The sequence below is a fragment of the Rosa rugosa genome, chromosome 2, assembly GCF_958449725.1.
Source record: "Rosa rugosa chromosome 2, drRosRugo1.1, whole genome shotgun sequence".
Taxonomy (NCBI): domain Eukaryota; kingdom Viridiplantae; phylum Streptophyta; class Magnoliopsida; order Rosales; family Rosaceae; genus Rosa; species Rosa rugosa.
In genome coordinates, this window is record NC_084821.1 from 66,311,510 (window position 1) to 66,332,028 (window position 20,519).

The 20,519-nt window shown below is 36.7% G+C and overlaps 2 protein-coding genes and 1 long non-coding RNA gene across 8 annotated transcripts; 2 read left to right on the plus strand and 1 right to left on the minus strand.

Annotated features, from left to right (window-relative positions):
- Positions 1–7,964, plus strand: LOC133729452 (probable transcription factor KAN4). 4 transcript variants are annotated; one of them, XM_062156989.1, is made up of 9 exons: positions 2–224; positions 454–509; positions 1,126–1,581; positions 1,672–1,748; positions 1,858–1,894; positions 3,218–3,244; positions 6,969–7,017; positions 7,109–7,442; positions 7,533–7,964. In XM_062156989.1, the coding sequence occupies exons 3-9, from the start codon at positions 1,200–1,202 to the stop codon at positions 7,779–7,781; spliced, it is 1,155 nt and encodes a 384-aa protein (XP_062012973.1). In that variant the 5' UTR covers positions 2–224; positions 454–509; positions 1,126–1,199; the 3' UTR covers positions 7,782–7,964. The 4 variants fall into 4 exon arrangements, with proteins under 4 accessions (XP_062012974.1, XP_062012973.1, XP_062012972.1 ...); XM_062156988.1 differs by having other exon boundaries at positions 457–509; XM_062156990.1 differs by having other exon boundaries at positions 1–509; positions 3,221–3,244.
- LOC133729457 (uncharacterized) lies at positions 3,253–6,155 on the plus strand. Of its 2 annotated transcripts, none has more exons than XR_009856376.1 (6): positions 3,253–3,774; positions 3,859–3,951; positions 4,470–4,567; positions 5,144–5,638; positions 5,791–5,918; positions 6,027–6,155. It is a non-coding gene; the product is annotated as an uncharacterized LOC133729457 (long non-coding RNA). The 2 variants fall into 2 exon arrangements; XR_009856375.1 differs by having other exon boundaries at positions 4,477–4,567.
- A 6,114-nt stretch (positions 7,965–14,078) lies between the features above and the next one.
- Positions 14,079–18,123, minus strand: LOC133729446 (uncharacterized). Of its 2 annotated transcripts, none has more exons than XM_062156976.1 (4): positions 17,742–18,123; positions 15,501–16,683; positions 14,484–15,407; positions 14,079–14,390 (listed from the first exon to the last, which is right to left on the minus strand). In XM_062156976.1, the coding sequence occupies exons 2-4, from the start codon at positions 16,644–16,646 to the stop codon at positions 14,352–14,354; spliced, it is 2,109 nt and encodes a 702-aa protein (XP_062012960.1). In that variant the 5' UTR covers positions 16,647–16,683; positions 17,742–18,123; the 3' UTR covers positions 14,079–14,351. The 2 variants fall into 2 exon arrangements, with proteins under 2 accessions (XP_062012960.1, XP_062012961.1); XM_062156977.1 differs by having other exon boundaries at positions 15,501–16,728.
- Positions 18,124–20,519: the final 2,396 nt, after the last annotated feature.

Sequence of the window (20,519 nt, forward strand, 5' to 3'; positions counted from 1 at the left end):
TCCGCAGAGGTCAAGTACGATACAATTAAAATAATCACGAGCATTATACACACAGAGACGGAGAAAGCAGGTTTTAAAAAGGACAACTCAAGTGTGAAAACTGAAAAGGAGAGAAGACGAAGAAGATGAAGAATTAAAGCTAAGGTGTGGTCACATGATTTCCAACAATCCGAAGGGAGCAATCAGTCGCATATGATCTTTTACCCATAAAGACCAAAAATAATGTGAGTATGTTATTATGTATGCATGCTGGAATTTAATTAAAGCTCGAACTTGAGCACCAAAATTCCTTGGTTTTTCATGGTTATACCATCAAAGTCATAGGGTATCTCTGCACTTGGAGGACTTTATTAATTTCCACTGTCAACAATAAACCTAGCTTCTCAGAAACATATATACCTTATCTCCGTCTTGACTGATCGATTTTGTTCTCATCTCTATACCGCATGGAAGAAGTGGGTTGGCCAGCAAATTGTTCGATCAACTGCAAGAAGGATTGAGGCGCGCAGGTACTTTCACCACTACTGGTTTGTATTTAATTAGCTAGCTGGGGGTAGAAGAAACTATCCCTTAATTGCTTTAATTTCTTATTTTCTTTGAGGTTCGATCCAGCTGTGTTATTGAAACTCTAATCGTATCAGATTAATTAGCCTAGCTATCTGATCTCTCTCTCCAGCTCCTTGAATCCAGATTCACATGATAAAGAGAATTAATCATGATTAATGGTAGTAATGATAATAACAAAAATAAATAATTTGATTTCTTTCATGTTTTGTTGAAGTTCAAGTTAGTGATTCCATCCTGAAATTGACAGATGATACCCGAAATCGATTTCTTAATTTTGTATTATATGTTGGGGAATAAACTTTTGTTTCTTTGCCATCGTAAATTCCATTCTTGATTTTTTAATCATTTCCATGCGTCCAGTATTTGCTGCTTAAATGATTCGATTTTTAAATCTGAATTTATTCTGGTGGCTTCTTCTTACCAAGTTTGCAATGGCTAAAGCATTATTGGTATAGTAGGGTAGGGAATATAGATCATTCACATTAATTTCACAAGCATTGAGTTGTAATCTGTGTGATAAGATTTACTGATAACGTACTTAATCCTGTCCATTTTCAGCAACTGTAACCAGCTGATTAAGAAGAAACAATTCATCCGTACATCTTGGGAATTGTAAGTTGCTAGCAGGTGCCATGATGAATGAGCTGGAGTTAATTGGTGATCAGAAAGAAAAGACTGACAAAAATATTAGTGAGGACCAAGCAGAAAACATATCGGTGGGTTCTTCCCAGAAATGCTCATGCTTTGATTTAAATGAAGAAGCTAGCGATAACAGCGACAATGATATTAGCAATGCCAACGTTAACCTGGCTGATCATGAACTTAGTACAGTTAGAAATGATGAAAGAAGAGCCCTAGCCCAGGGAAACATTAATAGTAATGCAGCTAATAGTAGTAATAGCTCTAGGGTTAAAGTAAGGCCATATGTACGATCCAAACTACCTCGTCTGCGGTGGACACCCCAACTCCATCTTTCATTTTTGCATGCTTTGGAATTACTGGGAGGGCATGAGAGTAAGTTTGCAGATTTGAAAGATAACGTAACTTCCTTATTGCATGGATTTTCTGCTCTTACTCTACTTATTGGTGGTTATACATATACAGGAGCAACTCCCAAGTTGGTTCTTCAGCTAATGAATGTGAGAGGACTAAGCATTTCCCACGTAAAGAGTCACTTGCAGGTGGTTCTTATGATAATTTTTTCCTTTTGTCCAAAATAATAAAAATGATAATTTTTCCTTCATTTTCCTTGCTAATGTCTTCGAATATTCATGAATTATCCTTTTTCAGATGTATCGAAGTAAGAAGCTTGATAGGGATGGTCAAGGTAAAGTTTGATCTCGCATATTCCTCGAGTTTACATAAATACTCCTATACTGTTCTTTTTATTGTTGATTTTGTATTTATGTCAAAAACGACATCATTTTGGAGTTCAAGAGTTAAAAAGGGAGTTCAGTACATATCTAATTATTTTTTTATAGACCCACATTATTTATATTCAAAAGGGGCATTTCATTTTATACCCAAATTTGATTAAATCCATTCATGATTTTTTTTTAATATACACCCAAATCTGTTGATTAGGTTGATTACATAAATAAATTCTCATTAAGTGACATCGAAAATAAAACATGTTTTTGTCAAAAATTTCTTAATATGCCACAATTAGCTCTAAACAAATACACTTGATAAACTAGACCCTTAATTGAAGCTCTAGTAATCAATACCTAGATTGAGGTTTATATCTGATTTTCTCTATTTTGTAGTCTGTTTTTTCTATATAAAAGGTATGTTATATTTTTCTTATAAACACTTGAATGGAAAGCAAACATAGGTTAATAACATATTATACAGTTGTTCTATTTGTAAGGTATATGTACTAAAAAGGTACCTAATCATTAGAATACTTTTTTTTTTCTAGATAATTTGATTTCAGGTATGTATCTAACATATATGAGGCTTAATTAGTTTTTGGTTTATACATTCGATTACAGCCTAAATGTTAATAGGTTTTGTATAACATCTCAATTTTAATATTATTATTTTTTGTATCATACCTCTTTGTTAGGTTTTCTATTATATTATACTTATGATTGTATAAACAAAAATGTTACACCTATGATTGTGGTATATATCATTGTGTGTCGATCTCTATTAAGCTTGAATGTTTCTATTATTTTAGCCCTACCTACATATACATATTTAGTAGGTACATTAGACATATATTATTTGAGAGAATGTAAAAGGGAAAATTAGATATACATGAAAATAAGGAAAAATATTGGTTATAGGCATACAGTTTATATGGAAGGTTTTCTTGTTATTTATTTTATTTTTATGAATCACTCTATATAGAAGGTTTATTAATGTGATTTGGGTTTTTTCTAATAGAAGGTTGAATTTTTGGGTTTATATCTAATTTTCTCTATTCAAAATGACGTAGTTTTATACATAAGCACAAAATTAATAAAAAAATTGGACAAAATATTACACACATACCATCAAAAAGTTGAATTCCAGATTCTATATGAACTTTAAACGCCATATTTTAGTTGTTTTTACTTACTTTCTCATTTTCAATTCTAAGAAGTAAGCCTCTTTACTTGCTTTCTCTTTAAGTATCATGCAACTCTATTTTATGAATGTACAGTAGTATCTGATGAGAAAACTTACGACTACACACTACAAGAAAAGTAGTCTACCACAACATCACAATAACAACATGTTCTAAATGTTCGTTGTTACTTACAGTATTCGACAACGAGCAAATAATGTGCGTTGTAGTAAACCATTTAACACCACACGCGTCATTTGCACGTTGTTAATTTGGTTATCAACAACCTACTTTGCGTGTTGTTATCTGCAAGTTGTCAATTAAGTTATCAACAAGCAGGTGTGCACGTTGTTGAAAATTTCAGAATGACAACATGTTGCAAACGCTGTCAAAACTTTGAGAAAAAAAAAAAAAAAAAATTGGTGAGGGGAGCTGTCCGTTTTTTTCTAAATTTTAGGAGAAATTTGAAATTTGGTTGACCTAGCTTTTACAAAGCCACTAAACGCCCTAGTCGAAGCCAAAAGCTCGTCTCCCGCCACCAAAAGCTCTCGCCTCAGTCGACGGTGACCTTCATAATGTTCGACGGAGTCGGAGCCACCTAGTCGTTTCAGACTTCAAGCAGTCCTTCCCTCCCGCCATCAACTCGTCTCCAGGTACCAATCGCTCTTCATTCTCAGTTTTCAATTTCAAATTCTCTCAAAAGCTCAGATCTCTCTCTCTCTCTCTCTCACTCGCAGCGTCTCTCAGCTCAGCTCGGCTTCTCTGTCTTTGGTTCCCAAGAAGATCAGCTCCCTTCGATTCCTGCAATGCTTCTCCGATTCTGATTACAGGTACTTTTTTTGACTTATTGTTCGTTCATGGCAGTGTTTGGTTCGAAAATTTTCGGAAATTCCACATAGCCATATACTCAATTGAATGGGCAATTGAGTATATGGCTATGTGGAATTGAATGGGCAATTGAGTATATGGCTATGTGGAATTGAATGGGCTTCTCTTATTGTATCTACAATTGATTAAGAAAGTTTAGTTAGCTGCAATCTATGACTAGTTTTCTGCATTTTGAGAAAATAGGTAGAGTAGAATAGCATGGAATTTTGACATTTATAGTTCTGCAAATTGTTTAGTTTCGAAAATATATGAGGCAAATTGGAATAGGCTAAGTTTAGTGTGAGAATTTGCCGCATAATGTTGGGCTTGGAGCGACCAGGCAAGTAGATTTTTCAATTTCTTAGCCTAAAATTTCAGAACATACTGCATCATCATGCTACTATTTAGCCAAAATCTGCATCATCTTGTTGGGCTTGGACAATGTGGTTAGTCAAATGTGCTTTATATTTAATAATTTCAGTATACAGGGATCCTGAACTGGTGAAAAGAATTGGTGCTGCAACTGCTCTTGAAGTCCGAGCTACGGGCATTCCTTATGCATTTGCTCCATGCATTGCGGTGAATAATACACTCCTATACATTTTAAGTTTCTTCTTTATATGGCTAAAGATGTCATATGGTTGCTTTATAGTTTTCTTATTTGTTGCTTCACTTGTCTATCTCATATTTGTCATTCTAGGATAATGACAAAACCTCTTCCATTGTCTATCTCATATTTGTCATTCTCTTCCTCTCACAGTATGTACGAAACCAACCAAACATATTGTTCACTCAAGGATAGCTATTTCTACTTGAATTTTCCTCTTGTTATAGTTAATGGATTTCAGTTATTAATTGGTTTTTATTCACATGTATTCAGGCAATAAAAGATAAAACAAAAGGGAAAGCTCCAATTTAGAATTTTTCTTTTGATGCCAGGCAAATAAAAACTATAACCTATTACTTTCATTAAGCGTTTCTATACTCGAAAACTGTTAGAAGTGTTGTGCACAACCTAACTCATACATGCGTTGTTCTTGATTTTCACATTAATGAGCATTACTTGTTTGTAAAATTGTTTTATATTGTGATGGCCTTCTGATTCTGGAGAGAGCCTTGAAGGACCTTTATTTATTGTTTATGTTCAAATGGCAGGGGATGATTACAAGATCAAGGTGTGGAATTATAAGTTGCATAGGTGCCTGTTTACTCTTCTTGGACACCTTGATTACATCCGTACTGTTCAATTCCATCATGAGTACCCTTGGATTGTGAGTGCCAGTGATGACCAGACTATCAGAATATGGAATTGGCAGTCCCGGACTTGTATTTCTGTGCTCACTGGACACAACCATTACGTCATGTGTGCCTTGTTCCATCCCAAGGAGGATCTTGTTGTCTCAGCATCATTGGATCAAACTGTTCGTGTTTGGGATATTGGTGCACTCAGGAAGAAAACGGTTGCGCCTGCAGATGACATCCTATGACTGAGTCAAATGAATGCAGATTTCTTTGGTGGAGTTGATGCTGTTGTTAAGTATGTCTTGGAAGGCCATGATCGGGGTGTTAATTGGGCCTCATTCCATCCTACACTCCCTCTGATTGTGTCTGGAGCTGATGATCGACAAGTGAAACTTTGGCGAATGAATGGTATGCCTTTCTAAGTCGCTTTTGTGTTGTTTTAGTTTGGTATCTCCAGAGGAATAAACATTTGTTTTAAGCACACAGTATAATATACACATCCAAAATGGTTCTAACAATAAAAGATGTCGTGCTGCCTGCATGTGGTTCTTGTTTCCTAGTGCAAAAGTAGGTAAGAATACATGAGCAAAGTGTTGATGGTGACAGAGGCTTGCTCAGGTTGAAGCAAAGCTTGAAGCTCTTTTAAAGGCCACTCAGGTTGAAGAAAATGATAAATGCTACTTCTCAGGTATGTAATGTCTGCTATAATTTGTAAGACTTGTGAATTTTAGGTGAAACAACTTCTAGTTAGATGTTTAAACCAATATTTCTCTCTCTTAATTTCTTATATTTGTAGTCACAACAATCAAGTCGACCAATCAATGCTCCAAGCAATGATCTTGAAAATAGAAGATGTGCACTTTTGAATTGGAACAATTATGAAGAAGATGAAGTGGTGGCTGAAGGGAAGATCTCTTCAACAAATGAGATTGTTGGAAGGTTTGGGTTGATGTGGTGTTTGATGAGTATCAGACTATGGAAGTGTATAGAGCAACCATGGATGCCAAACAACTTGGTGAAGCTGTAGGAAGCACTCTTGCATGGCCCAAAAGCTCCATTAAAATGCTCCCTTAGTAGTTGAAGTAGCAGGTACATTTTGCTTTACTAGAGAATTTATGTAGGTGAGGGAGTACCATGCATGTTTTGTCAATGCTGATGAACAAAGAATCCAGTACTTTGTCATGCTTGTTTTGTAAAGAACATATGTATAAGAGAATGTGGCACTCCTAATGAAATGTATATTTTTCATACATGGTTAGTGTGTACTAATATTGGCATGTGAATGAGTTTAAGTAATGGTGAGTCACAGAGGTACAGGAAAGCATAACCCAGCAAATTGGGTGCAATAGTATGTACTGAAATTTTATAACAACGTATCCATTAATATGACAACGTACCATGTATGCTGTCGAAAACTAAAGACAACATGCTGAGAATGTTGTTAAAACTTACAACATGCGCTTGAAACATTGTCGAAAATTTTTGACAACGTGCAGAGCTCATGGTTAAAACTTACAACATGCACTTGAAACGTTGTCGAAAATTTATGACAACGTGCATAGCTCATTGTTGAATAATTACAACAACATGCTTCACCTCTTTTCGACAACGTTCAAAGCTCGATGTTAAGGACTCGGGGACTTTTAATGACTCCGGCATCTACAACATGCGGCAAACGTTGTCAAAAGTTATTGACAACGTGAATTGCATGTTGTTAAATATGTTTTTTCTTGTAGTGACACGGATGGAAGAGAATCAACGGATCACATACCTATCTTCGTTTCGAGGTTTATGCATTAATCCAGTTTCCTAATTCTAGCTGATCTATTTGTATGCACATGCTTGCCTAGTTGCCTCTAATGCTGTTGTATATGACAGGTCAAGTTCTCTGACAAAGAAAGAAGTCGTACAATGCAACAATTTGAACAAAGCTTTGCATCATACAAGCACTACTCCCATAAACCCTAGCCGATTACATGAGGAAAAGAGGTGGCCTCCATTTCAAAGCATTAGCAAAAGCTGGAGGGCCAGAAGATTTGCTTCCAACAATATCAATTGGTCAAATAGTCATAACGGCTCATCCCAATCTGATATAATGCATCATATGATTAGCAACAGACCAACAGATCATGATCTACGTTGTTGGAACCTTGAAGGTCATAGCAATTCAAGTAGCTACAAGCAAGAATTCGAACCGCCATTTAGGTTTGAGGTATGTATTTTCTATCATGTAAAAAGTATTTTTATATATATACATATCATTGGCTGTTCTTGAATTAATGATCTGATAAATGTTTCTCAGTGGAACAAGGAAAAAATTTTGAAGTACAAGGAATGGATGCCTGATTTGGAGTTGGGTCTGCAGAGCCAAAGAGTTTGGAATGAGATCAATGACGAGACTCAGCATCATCAGACGATTAGTCACGCAGAAGAACATTATGAAACTGTGCAAGGAGTTATAGAGACTTCACAACGTCACAAAGATCATCAATTCGAGGACATGAATAGCAAACAAGAAACTATTAGCACCAAGCTTTCCCTTTCTCTTTAACTATTATTAGTCCACCCCATATCGTCAACTATATATCCTCAACATGGTAAATAGCTGAAATGATCCAAACAAAATCACAGTAATGTAAACAACCTTTGTAGCCAGGCCACATTTTGAGCCTGAATTTCTCAACTATATGATGAAAATATAACTATTATGTATGAGTGAGATTTTTTTTTCTTCTTTTTGGCGAGTGAGATATTTTTGTTTTTGACAAAAAGTAACTTTTATTGCAAACATGGTTATAATTGTAATTGAGTGCATCCAGGATTAATTATGGAGTGTGAATAGGACCGTCCCAATGGAAAGTGAGGCCTAAGGCGAAATTTTAACGGACAGTCCCACTCACTTTCCATTTTGTTCAAACTTAGGCCTCAACTGTTAATTTTCCTTCATTTTTTTTTGAATAATTTTCCTTCATTTTGTTCCTATACTAAAGACGGATCCGGCTCCTCTAAAGTTAGAAAGTTGTGAATTTACGTGAAGTTCATTAAATTTTGATGCTCTAAATGATCTAATGGTCTCAAAGTTCGCCACATCATTGTTAGCCAAATAGCCACCCTCAAATATAAGCTACAAGTAATAGTATAGGGATTTAAGAAAGGTTGTCGAACCCACGAGGATTGGATTCCTTTCACTAGCTAGGGTGTGAACTTAAGGAGAGCTAGAATATGCAAATGTACAATCACGAACTTAGAATCACAAGGAAATTTAGGCTCATGGTGAGTATGTGCAAGATGGAGTAGTGATTTGATTTTGGTTTTTGAATTGAAAATAACTAGATGCTCAAATGTAAAACAAATTACTCTAAACTAAACTAGTGATCAAATGAATGAAAGTTAGGATTTAGATTGTCTACCATTAACCTCCCATGCAAGTATTGATGCAATTCAATATGAATGATGCCAAATTAATTAACCAATTTCTCTCCTTGCATCCCTCTCGGGTATAACAAGGGACATGCTCCTTTTATAATATCAAACAACCCCTCTCGGGTGTAGTACTTACCTACTTAAGTCATGCATTTTGCAATCCGGTTAGGTATCTCGTGCATTACCCTAAGTGCATAAAGTTTGGAGATGAAGAAATCATGCAAACCAACCAAGCGTATCTCTAAGTGATTGTAATTTACAACCCCTACATGCACACCTACTGTGTTTTCATGCTTTAACATTCAAAGGCTACCAATATCTAAACATTATATCATGACATAGCAAACACACATACTCAAAGTGGTAAAGTCTAAGCATATGCATTCAACTCTTGAACTAGCATGTAGGCATATTAAACAAAATTGCATTACATCATATTATAACATCAATTCATACAAGATTGGCTAGGGCTTTCAACCCCAGCCCCAACAAAGTACTATTCACTCATAATTACATATACTAACTTCATAATCAAATTAGACACCAAAATATAATATAGAGTAAAAGGGATAGAGTTTGCTAGTGGTGTATCAAATGGTCCCCAAGCTCACGTCTTGGTGGTGGTGGGGATTCCCTCTCCTTCTTGCTCTTGAAGATTTGATGATAAAAATAGTGAAGCTTGTATTATGTATTGTGTGAATAGGTGGAGTAGATGGAGAAAATGATGATAGAAAAGAAGAGAGTGAAAAAATAATGTAGTAGTGGTGGTGTTAATGGAGGTAGAGGATAAGAAATGGTGGTGGTGATCGATGGAGGAGATAGAGTAATATGGATAGTATGAGTTTGGATTTTGGGAGGTGGAGATGGAGGTTTTGTGGTGGAGATAGAGAGAAAGAAGATGTAATGGGATGGTGTGAACTCTTTTTGAAGAGTGTAATGAAGGGATGCTTATATAGGGAAGAGAGAGATGTGTAAAATGATGAAGAAAGGCAAAAGGAGCAGCTAGCTTCATGAATGGAGCAAAAAGGAAGAGTGTTGGAATAGTAATAGATCCCAAAAAAATGATGACTTAGGAGAAGAGATGAACAATTAGCTATCTTTATTGTGCATGGAAAACATGAAAATGAAGAGTGTTGGGGTGATTTTGGGTCACCAAAGGAGAGAATGTGCATAGGGATGCCTATTATCTAAAGGATAATATGATGGATTAATCTTGCCATAATCTTGTAGGATTTTTCTAGGACTCTCCTTGATAATTGCAGCATCATAGACCTTCCAAAAAATGTACAAGAAATCCGCCCAAAGAAGGTTCTAGGCCAAACTGCCCTATTTTGACTAGGATACGTTTTCTTTCTCTGAAGCTTACTTCTTGGACAAGGATTGACTTGATATTGCCGTGATTCTGGATGGTTCTTGACTTATACATGATTTATGACATCATATCTTCAAGAATGATCCATAAAATTCTAGAAAAACTCCAAGTAAGTCGCTGGAAAAGATCTTCCAAAAAGCTTTGTGAAAAGCTGACAGTTTCTGCCTTATCGCGAACCCTAATTTGCACTTGATTTCCTGCTACCCCGTTGATGATTCTGACTAGGTTTTTAACTCATGTTGAAGTACAACATCATATATTTAAATAATACTGGCCCTTTCTGTGAAGGTGCAGTTGGAAGTATGCAAGAAATTCTCTCCAAAACTGTTCCCAAAAAGCTGATTCTGAAACTGTGGTGTCCTGCTTTGCAGCAACTGTTTTGCATAACTATTTCCATGGACTTCCCTTGTAATTTCCGGCCAAAGAAGTGATCAAACTTAGTCCTTTGCATTAGTACTTCATGTTCCATGACTTCATTGCCCCATTTAAACTCCTATTTTTCTGGGATTGCTTTACGAATTACTTATGCCGCCAATAGTAGTGGTGCATGTAAAATTCGCGGGAATTTCATTTTTTCTCCTCTTGCCAAGATTTTCTACAAAACATGGAATTCGATTAGTCAACACTAAATTGGAATTTTAGAACAAGTAATTTTCATGTTTTAGGGTACAAATATATATATGAATTATGATCCAACAATCATGTTCAACTAATTAAATTTAAAGATTTTGTAGCTTAAAATGTTGTTACCTCAGTTAGGAAAAAAAATATTAACAATTTTCTTATTCATGAACATGATCTGGGTTCTATGCCTTCTAAGCTCTCTCACTTTGTTCTCTTCTTTTCTTCCTCAATTTCTCTCATGAAATGACATTGAATTTCATACTTGAACATCCAAAGAAGTTTTGCTCTATATAACTATTAGGTAAGTTCAATTTGATTTTCTCTTTGGATAAACTCAATTTGCTCTACATAAACAACGACATATGTTTTGTCAAATTTTCATCTTTGAAAACAGGCCTAAGTACTGTAGAATAGGAATAATGTTTTCTTTCTTCTTTTTGAGAAATAGATAATTTAATTACTTATCCATGGCCAGAAGGCACGTACATCAAAAGTTGGCTCATACCAACAGTTCTATATGACACAAGCCGCTAAACAAATGACAGGTAACCCTCATTGTAAACAAATACGCACAATTATTTTAGTGCCTAGCCAAATGAACACAAATCCACACTACCTAAATCCTTGCTAGAGCAACTCTAATTGCCTAGAGACCTCAATTGGTGTACAACTAGAGAAGCTAAACTTAAATAGCAAAAGACTAGAGTCCAAATACTAGGTACCAAGCCGGCCCACACTAAGCACAACTAAAGGTCCAGCCCAAGCCGAAGAGAGGAGGGAAAAGTGGGCTGAAACACAAAGCCCAACCCACTGCCCAATACCCTCGCCCCAACACCCAGACCAGCAAAATGGAACCCTAGCGAGTTCGCCGGAGCCGCCGCTGAGTCAGTCCGGTGGCCGCCCTACCCGAACAGCCATGGCATCCATACTACGCACCAACGTGCTGGTATTCCGCCGCTACAAACATGACCTAGTCCGAGTCAAGAAAGATCCACTCGCCTCCTCCGGAAGACCGACGCAGCGCCTCCAATCGCAGCACTGCCGCCACAGGCCGATCAGAACCGCCTTTCCTCCGCAAGGTCTTCTGCGATTCCTCACCCACAAACCGATTGTGCATAAAGCCCAAAACTGAGCTCAAGATCTATCGCCGCTGCTTCGCTCACTGACTCTGAATACTTGACGCCAAAGCGTCCTTCTCACAGCCGGAGGATCCTCGAAGCCACCGCCGTGCTTCTGCACTAAACCTAAGGTTTTGGCCTGGATGCTCCGAGAAAAAGGGAGCAGTTTAGGGAGAGCCTTAAGTCAAGTCAATACTTGGCCACATTTAATGTTTTCTTTCTTCTTAATTAGGTGAAGCATGGTTTTATTCAATATGGTTAACCTTCTTTTCTATATTCGAATGAGTCCCTTTTGTTTCCTATTAAGTTTAAACTTTGAACTATATATAGAACAAAATGGATCTACAGAGAATGAATTGGGAATTTGTCCATTGAAGCGCAGAGAGAAAGATTAAAGGAAGTATTAATTGAAAGAAGATCAATTTAGATTATTATCTGAAAAGCCCTTTTCTTGAGAGAAATTGAGGGGGGGGGGGAAGAAGAAGAGGACAGGAAAAAAAAAACTTAAAAAGGGATAGATCCAGATCGATCATATTCACCAAGAAAAGAACTGATCATATTCATGAAGAAGAAAATTGTTAGTTTTTTTTTTCTCTAACAGAGTTAACAAGAAGTTAAACTATAAAATCTTTAAATTTAATTGAGTATGATGTGGTGAATTTTGAGACCATTAGATCATTTAGAGCATCAAGATTTAATAAACTTCACGTAAATTCACAATCCTCTAACTTTAGAGGAGCTCGATCCACTAAAGACATTGAAAACCTTTGTTTCTCATTTCAAAAGAAAGAAAAATCTCTCGAGGTCTAAGATTTATTAGCTTTTTTTTTTTTTTTTTTAGAAAAGTCTAAAATTCATTATTTAATTCTTAAATTCAACCAAAAACTAAAAATGAGACTCTCGTACATACTCACCAACTATTAAATAGAAACTTTGCAAGAGGCCCAACACATTAAGATGAGACATTCTGAATAGTATCCAATTATTACTCTTTTCATACACAAAATGTTTTTGGACATTTTCTCTTTCTCAAGTCATTTCTACTTTTTAATTTTTGTATAATGGATTTTTAAAAAAATGAGGCATGCTCCACGTTGCTTGGATGGACCAACTTAATATCATCTATAACATTACCCAAGAGGGATAGATTTGATGAACCGGAGTTTATGGCCTGTACCGCATTAAGACAACCACTTTCCACAACAATGTTATCAACAGGCAAAGCGTGCAGCAGCTCTACTCCCTCCCTTAAGGCCATTAGCTCCACTTGATTAGCTTATGTAGCAAATGGAATGCGTTTATCAAATCCAGCAACAAAACGACCGTCTTCATCTCGTAGTACTCCCCCCACTTTTCCAATATCCATGTAAGGTAGGAAGGCCCCATCTGCGTTTAACTTCAATTGTTGGACTGCAGTTGGCAACCAAAACCTCTGAGTATGCTTGTTAACTCTACTTGTAACAAGCATACTTGGAGACTCGGAGGTATGAGTGAGATATCTTGTTAACTCTACTTGTAACATAATATAGGTTTTGGCATGGTATAGATCATTGACCCATTTATCCATCATCTATGAGAACGATACAAACTTTTGTGTAATCATAGCCAAAAGGCCGAGAAAATGATTCAACAATGTTGCCATGCTTTAGTACTGTGAGTCCTACAAACCCATTTGACCCATTTTATATCAAAATTTCTTATAATAAATAACACATGGTTTTAAGATTTTTCATGAAAAGTTTACTTCTAATATTTTGAGTTTGTTTGGTGGTGGTAAGTAACAGAGAAGACTTTATAAGGTGCAGTTGGCAACTTGGAATGTATTCCAAATGTACGTCTTATGAGTCTTGGGTTTTGCCCAGGTTTGATATCATGTGAAAATGTCTTACTAATCTTAGAAACCTAAGTGGGAGCTGTCTTTGGATTGATAATATTCAGGCTAGCATTGATTTAAGAAAATCCTAGTATGCACATCCAAATGGAAAACTCAAGTCCTGATTACGAAAGCAGAGTCACCAAGCAGATTTTGGTGATTTTAAAGCCTTTATTTTGCAAGCAGCTAATGGAATGTCAGACTTCTTGGACAAGTTATCCCAAATTATAGTTATCCTTCTGAAGGTTTCTTCTGTATGTACTATGGAGAACAAATTCAAAGTGGAAACAAAGAAACTAAGAGCTATGACTGCATTGTAGCAATCTTTCCCTGATGTTGCTTATCTGAAACTGCAAAATGCACAAAGATTTATATGATGGATCTTTGGTGCGATTTATCCGAACCTTACCAAATGTTTCAAAACCACACAATGTCATATCAATAAGAAAAACACAAGTGATTCCTTCTCATTAACGTCAGAGGAAGCCAAACAAATTAGAATTGACTATTGAGAGACATGCCAATTACACAAAAATTTGGCCCATCTGTTTCTTACCTATATGCTGTATCAAATTGTAAGCAAAAACTGAGAACACCAAATTATATTGCTCTTCAAAGATACCATGAGCAAAAACAATTGAGGAACGAGAATCTCCCCAAAATGGCCCTATTATCCAGAAAGTGGAAGAGACTTTGAAGAACTGGAAAATTTTAACTCTTAGATTGCTGACAAGCATGAGTAATTAATTCCTGTCAAGGGGAGGAAAAGTTAGAGCTCCTTTTTGTCACAAATGACTTCTAAGGTAGGCGAAATAAAGTGGCAAAGAAGGATGTTAAGGTTACCTCGGAATAGCGCACATGATCATGGTGCAAATTGGAAGTCTTTACAATGGTTTCCCACTTGGTGCCAGTGGAAGAAGTCTTGGAATCAGACCTTTTAGTATGCCTTTTGGTACCAGAGGAGACTGAATTCCGAGAAGGAATTGAAGAGAGGGTCGATGAGAGCCAAGACTGGGAAGGTGATTTTGGTAAAGGTGGGGGAAGAGAAGACTGTACCACGATGGTGTTGGCATTTCGTGGATCCTCTTTCATAATGTCATCACTTCTCATATCAAGTCCCACTGCAACTACTTGGCCTTTGATATGGGATATGTCGGAGAATGAAGATAAACTATCTTCAACAGACTCCAATGCTGCAGGTTCCGAGATGCCATTGCTCTCAAAATTAGTCAGGCATTTGATATCTTGAAACAAAGACTCTCCGGCAGACGTTTCTTCCATCCCACTTCTCTTTAATAGGGTCCTTAAGTCCTCAACAGCAGAGTCGACTCGTTCTTTGGTATACAAAGAGCTTGAATTTAGACACGATGTTCTGGTAGTATTTACAGTATCTACATATAGTGTCTTCTCAATCATAGGGATCACAGTATATGGCCCTTGTTTATTTCTTTGATGGCTTAGTACCTCCTGAGACTTGTGACCAACTTTGTCGTTCATATTGAACTTACTACTATTGGCTTTGACATTTTCTTCTTTGGGAACGCCAAGAAACCCCGCACCAGTAAAGGGAGATTTAGGCCGTTCATTTCGATACGGGGATATGCAAGGACTTCTTGATTGCCTGAATGGAGATGACCTGCCTTTTGGTTGCTCACCAGAGTGCCTAAACTGAATGGATTGAGCAGCCTGATTATTCATCAATCTCGGCAATTCACCTGAATAAAATCCACGGTCTCCTTTGAGATTATAAGCAGCACCCTGATCACGCTGATAAAAAAAAATACTGTCAGCAATGAATTTGATTTCTTCTAGTCACAGAAAAGGAATAACATAAAACTGGAAAGGAAGTGTCTTAATAACCTTATTGAGTGGTTGGCAATGAGACTGACTATTAGCAGGCTTAATAACCTTGTTGAGTGGTTGGTTATGAGACTGGATCTTAGCAGGCTTAATAACCTCATTGAGTGGTTGGCTATGTGACTGTCTATTGGTAGTCTTGATAACCTGCTTGAGTGGTTGACTGTGAGATCGACTACGAGTAGTTTTTCCTGGTATTGCAACACTAGAGGAGCAAGACATGAGAGCCCGGGCCCTAGCTTTCATTGCCGGAACAGGTAAAGGGCACAAAGAATTTCTTAAGCCTAACCGAGGAAACAACCCACAACCCTTTGGTGAAATATAACCAGGCTGATCATACTCATCATCTTCTCCTTCACTTTCTTCTTCCTCTTTGTACTGGCTATACAGCACTAGTTCCATGTGAGACCGTTGTTGATTAGGTAAGGGACTCGTATCCTGGCGAATTACCCTTGTGACTTGTCTTGATTGTTCAAGTGGTGCTGAATATTGCTGCTTCTTTATAGCAACATGAGGCGTCTCCAAAGCCATTGCCTTGGCTGCAGGTAAGAATCGCTTCATCATGAAGTCTCGAGTATGTGGATCAATAGATGGCTGCACATTTGCAGAATGAGATTGGTTTGTGCCAGTTGCACTACAGTTCATGGAGAAAGACTCTGTAGGCGGGGACAGTGGCTCTTGTGCATCAGAATAAACATCATCCTCATCCACAAATTTTGAAGCTCTTCTCTCAATCACTCTCTCTTTTGAGCACTTGGCTTCCATGGCATTTTCATTCGAAGAATATGATTTCAAGTAGGGTGTGATAGCCTTTTGATCAGCTCGCTCTTTTTCCAAAGGTTTCTGTTTACCCTCTACAATCTTTCCAGGGGGAAGTCTAGGAGTAACAGAAGCCTCTTCTCGAGACTGAATCTTCGGTTCTTCACCTTCCTTAGATCTTCCTGGGATGTCCTCCCAATGAAACGGAACTGCAACTGGTTTTGTTACCTGCTCCAAAGAAAAATCTGATTTGGGAAGAGGAAGAGTATGTCTTCCATTAGCCAACCTAGGAGTTACCTTCCCAGTATCTGCATTCGTGGACACTGGAGTTGCAGAAATTCGTCTTACTGACAGAAGTGGTGCACTGAAATTCAGTTTCCTCCCCTCCATGTCCTAACTCGAATTCAAGCCAACTCTCCAGACCTCTCTATATGTATTCAAAGGTCACCAATTGTGAGACAAAATGCAATATCTGATAACAGGGTAGGAACATCACAGTAAATACTAAATACCTTTACACCCAAGTTTAGAATGAATTCTGAAAATTTTGATGTGCTTACAAATCCAAGTATATCAAGTGTAATTAGCTTCTATAACTGATCGTAATTACTAATTACCATATAATCTGCTTTTTATTGGTTTAGCTTATGCGTAATTAGCTGTGTAAACGTTACAAAACTTTGATGGGAATTAGTACCAGAAAGGAAAACCCATTAGTACCAGAAAGATCACCGAATTTCTTAAATAAGCATTTATTGTTCTTTGCTGCTGTATTGAGCAAGTACCAGAAAGGAAAACACTTTCGAAAATTCCTTATTTAAGAGGCTATTGAAGACAAAAAACCAAAATGAAATACAGAATTTTCATTTTCTTTCTTTTCTTCCATCTTCCTCCTTTAAACCAAGCAAGTACAGAGTGAATTTGCCACTACCAAATAACTAGCAGAAAAGCATTTACTGGGTTAGCTGACTTTTACCAACTCTTACAAATTGCCATAAACAAAGAATTACTAGTCCTGGTTAGAAAGATTGAAACTTTTCAACAATAAGCTGAAACTCTCATAACAATCTCATCAATACAATCTAACAAACTGTGAATCAAAATTGGTCTCACTCTCATCTCATCTACTAGGCTAGCTGAGTTTCACCAACTATGACAAATTGCCATAAACCAAAGAATTACTACTCCAGGTTAACAGAAGATTAAAACTTTTCAACAAAAGACTGAAACTTTTCACAACAAAATCCCACCATTACAATCTAACAAACTGAGGGATAAACAAGAAATCCAAATTGGTCTCACTATCATTTCAACACCATCCCAATTCAAAACAAAGAACTAACACCAGAATGCAATTCCAGAAAAACCAGAAGCACCAACAAAGAAAAAAGTTTATGAAGCTCAGAATTCAAGTACAATCAACACCATCAATGAAATCAAAAGCTCACTGAGGAGGAAAAAGATAGAAGAAGATAAGAGGCATACCTCTCAAGCTATCACTGTATGAATGAGGGAGAGAGATGGGTGTTGCTGATGATTCTTGGCTCCGAGAATGAAGCCGTGGAGTAAGGGAATGAGTGCAGACAAAGAAAAGCCAAGAGAGAGAGAGAGAGAGAGAGATGGGGAGAAGCTCAGTGTATGCTTTTTAACTTTTTAGTCCACTACCAAAACCAAACACATGCAGAGTAGCAGAGGATTTTGTACACTGCCTCCATCATTTTGCTTCCTAATTCTACCAAAGTGGTCCCATTTTCGAGCTCTCTTTCCTGCTATGGATTATCTTCCTTTTGATTCTTGCTGGGTTATTTATGAAAGCCCTACTTATTGAGGGCATTGAGGTGCTGTCACGGACAATACAGTTGAGGATACAGAGACGGTTGCTGATCCAAGGTCTTAACTATTGAAATCTGCCAAATTTTGTGGGGGACACTAGTCACTAGTGGACCCAAAAACCAATTTATTAAGTTTTTGAGACTTTTGCAAAAATATTGAGTCATCGAGTATCTATGATAATCTTTCGCGTTGTTATTGTTAGAACTTAGAAAATATTATTTGACTCGTACATGATCAGACGTTACATATAAATCATGCAATAATGAAAATATATCATATTTCGAATTGAATACGGAGTGACATTTGAGTGGAATAATACAGTATTAGAAGAACGTGTCGGTTACACTGAATGATTTTCTCGAAGACTTTGAGTCCACGATTCCATTCCACGTACCACTTGTGAATCATTGTCAATCATTTTATGGTTAAGACAGGATTGCTTTCTACCATGGTGGGCTTAAGAGTCTAAGCTAAGTAGTGAAAAAAATGAAAGAAAAGCATGCACAGTCTCATGAAACTGATAGTGAAAGTGAAGCATTTTGGCCCCATTAGCATGTGATGATGATTTGACTCACTCTCCCTTGATCCATTTCAACTCAATTATGAGTGCTGGAATTATCAAAATAATATCTTCTTTCTGTGGTTCGAAACAGTCAAGTAAACAATAATGTCTTTCATTTTTTTTTTTTTTTTTTTTTTTAGAATATAATGTCTTTCATCTTTGCAGATGGCAGAATCTGAAACATTGAGTTTACCAGATAGTAAGTTTCATTGAAGGGAAAAAAGTTTGTCAGACAAAACTAAAATAACACAAATGCTTTCCTATAAAGTGCCTCTAATTGCGGAGATCACCATATTTCAATCTTGACCCGATCCTAAAAGCCAGTCTTGATTGTTTTTCCTTTTGTGTGGAACAATTTAAAATGGTTTTCTTAGATATTGATTTTATTGTGATTACCTTGATTGACTGATTATGCTGAAATTCTGGCTTTTTGTTTCTCTAACACTAGATTATTGAAATGCTTTCCGCATTTTGGACTATCTATGTTGTATAAATTCCCCCGAGACATGGAAGAATAATCAAGGGTCCAACAAATTCAAATCATCAGACATTCAGACCAGAGGATTCACGATGTTGAGCTTCCTGATTTATCAATGTCGGAGTTGGTTGTGCATGTTTCACATCACACAAATATAAATGGTTCATTTGTTGGGTTAATGTTCTTGTACACGAGAGGATATGTTTGACAATATGTGTGTGCCATATATATAAAAAAAAAAAAAAGTCTGTGTAATTTGGCTATTTCTGTCAATAATGACTTTTGCCTATTAAAAGAAAATAATAAAAATTTAGAGCATGACTTTTTCTCACGACTTAATTTCGATGAATATGTGAAACCATAAAAATAACAGAAGGCAAACTTTTATGTGGACCTAAAATATTGATACTCCATGTTACATGAAATCATCATTGATATCATTTTAAGACTCTAATATTTTATCTTGTTTCTTCTTCTTCTTGGAATATACTTTTCTTGTGTTATCAAGGTTTGTCAAAAAAAAAAAAAATACATATATATATATGTATGATAATTATAATTAAATCACTAATAATTTTAAATCAATTTTCTCGCAAAAATATGTTGTGACGATGATCCATTTTTGATTTCAATAATGAAACAATTACATGGGTTTAGGGCCGGCCCTTGGCCATAGGCCTAGCAGGTCGTTGCCTCCACGGCTAGGGCCCCTGATTGGCCCAAGTTTTCTTAGACTTCCCTTATTTGACTTGGTGGGTTGGCCATGAAGAGCTGATTGAACTATGTGAATCATGCTTTTGCTTATATCTGCTTTGGGCTGCGGCGGGGCCCATGTCAATCACCCATCAATCACGCACAAACTGTTGGGTTAGTGGTGGGGCCCGCCACGCGCTGCAAGAAATTAAATGGAAGCAAAATCAAGCAATCACGTCCCGTCTTGGCTTACCATGATTGACTGATTATGCTTAAATTCTGTGGCTTTTTGCTTCTCTGACACTAGAGGATTATTGAAATGCTTTCCCCCATTTTGGACTAATATATGTTGTATAAATTTCTCCAAGAAATGGAAGAATAATCAAGGGTCCAACAAAGTCGTATCATCAAACAAGACGATTCCTGGTGTTGAGCTTCCTCAATTCTCAATGTCGGAATTGGTCGTGCATGTTTCATGTCACGCAAATATAAATGTTTCATTTGTTGGGTTAATGTTGTTGCAAACGAGAGGATGTGTTTGACAATATGTGTTTGGCATACATAAAAAAAGTCAGGGTTAATTTAGCGATTATAAGAATAATAGAAGACATAACTTATTCGAAAAAATATAACATAAGGTAAATTTTTATTTATTTTTTGAATAAAATAGAAGACAAAACTGTACGTGCACCTAATG

Coding starts and splice junctions, on each gene's coding strand:
- LOC133729446 (XM_062156976.1), bottom strand. CDS start 16,646: ATGGAGGGGAGGAAACTGAATTTCAGTGCACCACTTCTGTCAGTAAGA. Junction 15,408..15,500: donor ATTGCCAACCACTCAATAAG/GTTATTAAGACA, acceptor TTTTTTTATCAG/CGTGATCAGGGTGCTGCTTA. Junction 14,391..14,483: donor ATCATGTGCGCTATTCCGAG/GTAACCTTAACA, acceptor TCCCCTTGACAG/GAATTAATTACTCATGCTTG.
- LOC133729452 (XM_062156987.1), top strand. CDS start 1,200: ATGATGAATGAGCTGGAGTTAATTGGTGATCAGAAAGAAAAGACTGAC. Junction 1,895..3,217: donor GCTTGATAGGGATGGTCAAG/GTAAAGTTTGAT, acceptor ATGAATGTACAG/TAGTATCTGATGAGAAAACT. Junction 7,018..7,108: donor ATACCTATCTTCGTTTCGAG/GTTTATGCATTA, acceptor TGTATATGACAG/GTCAAGTTCTCTGACAAAGA.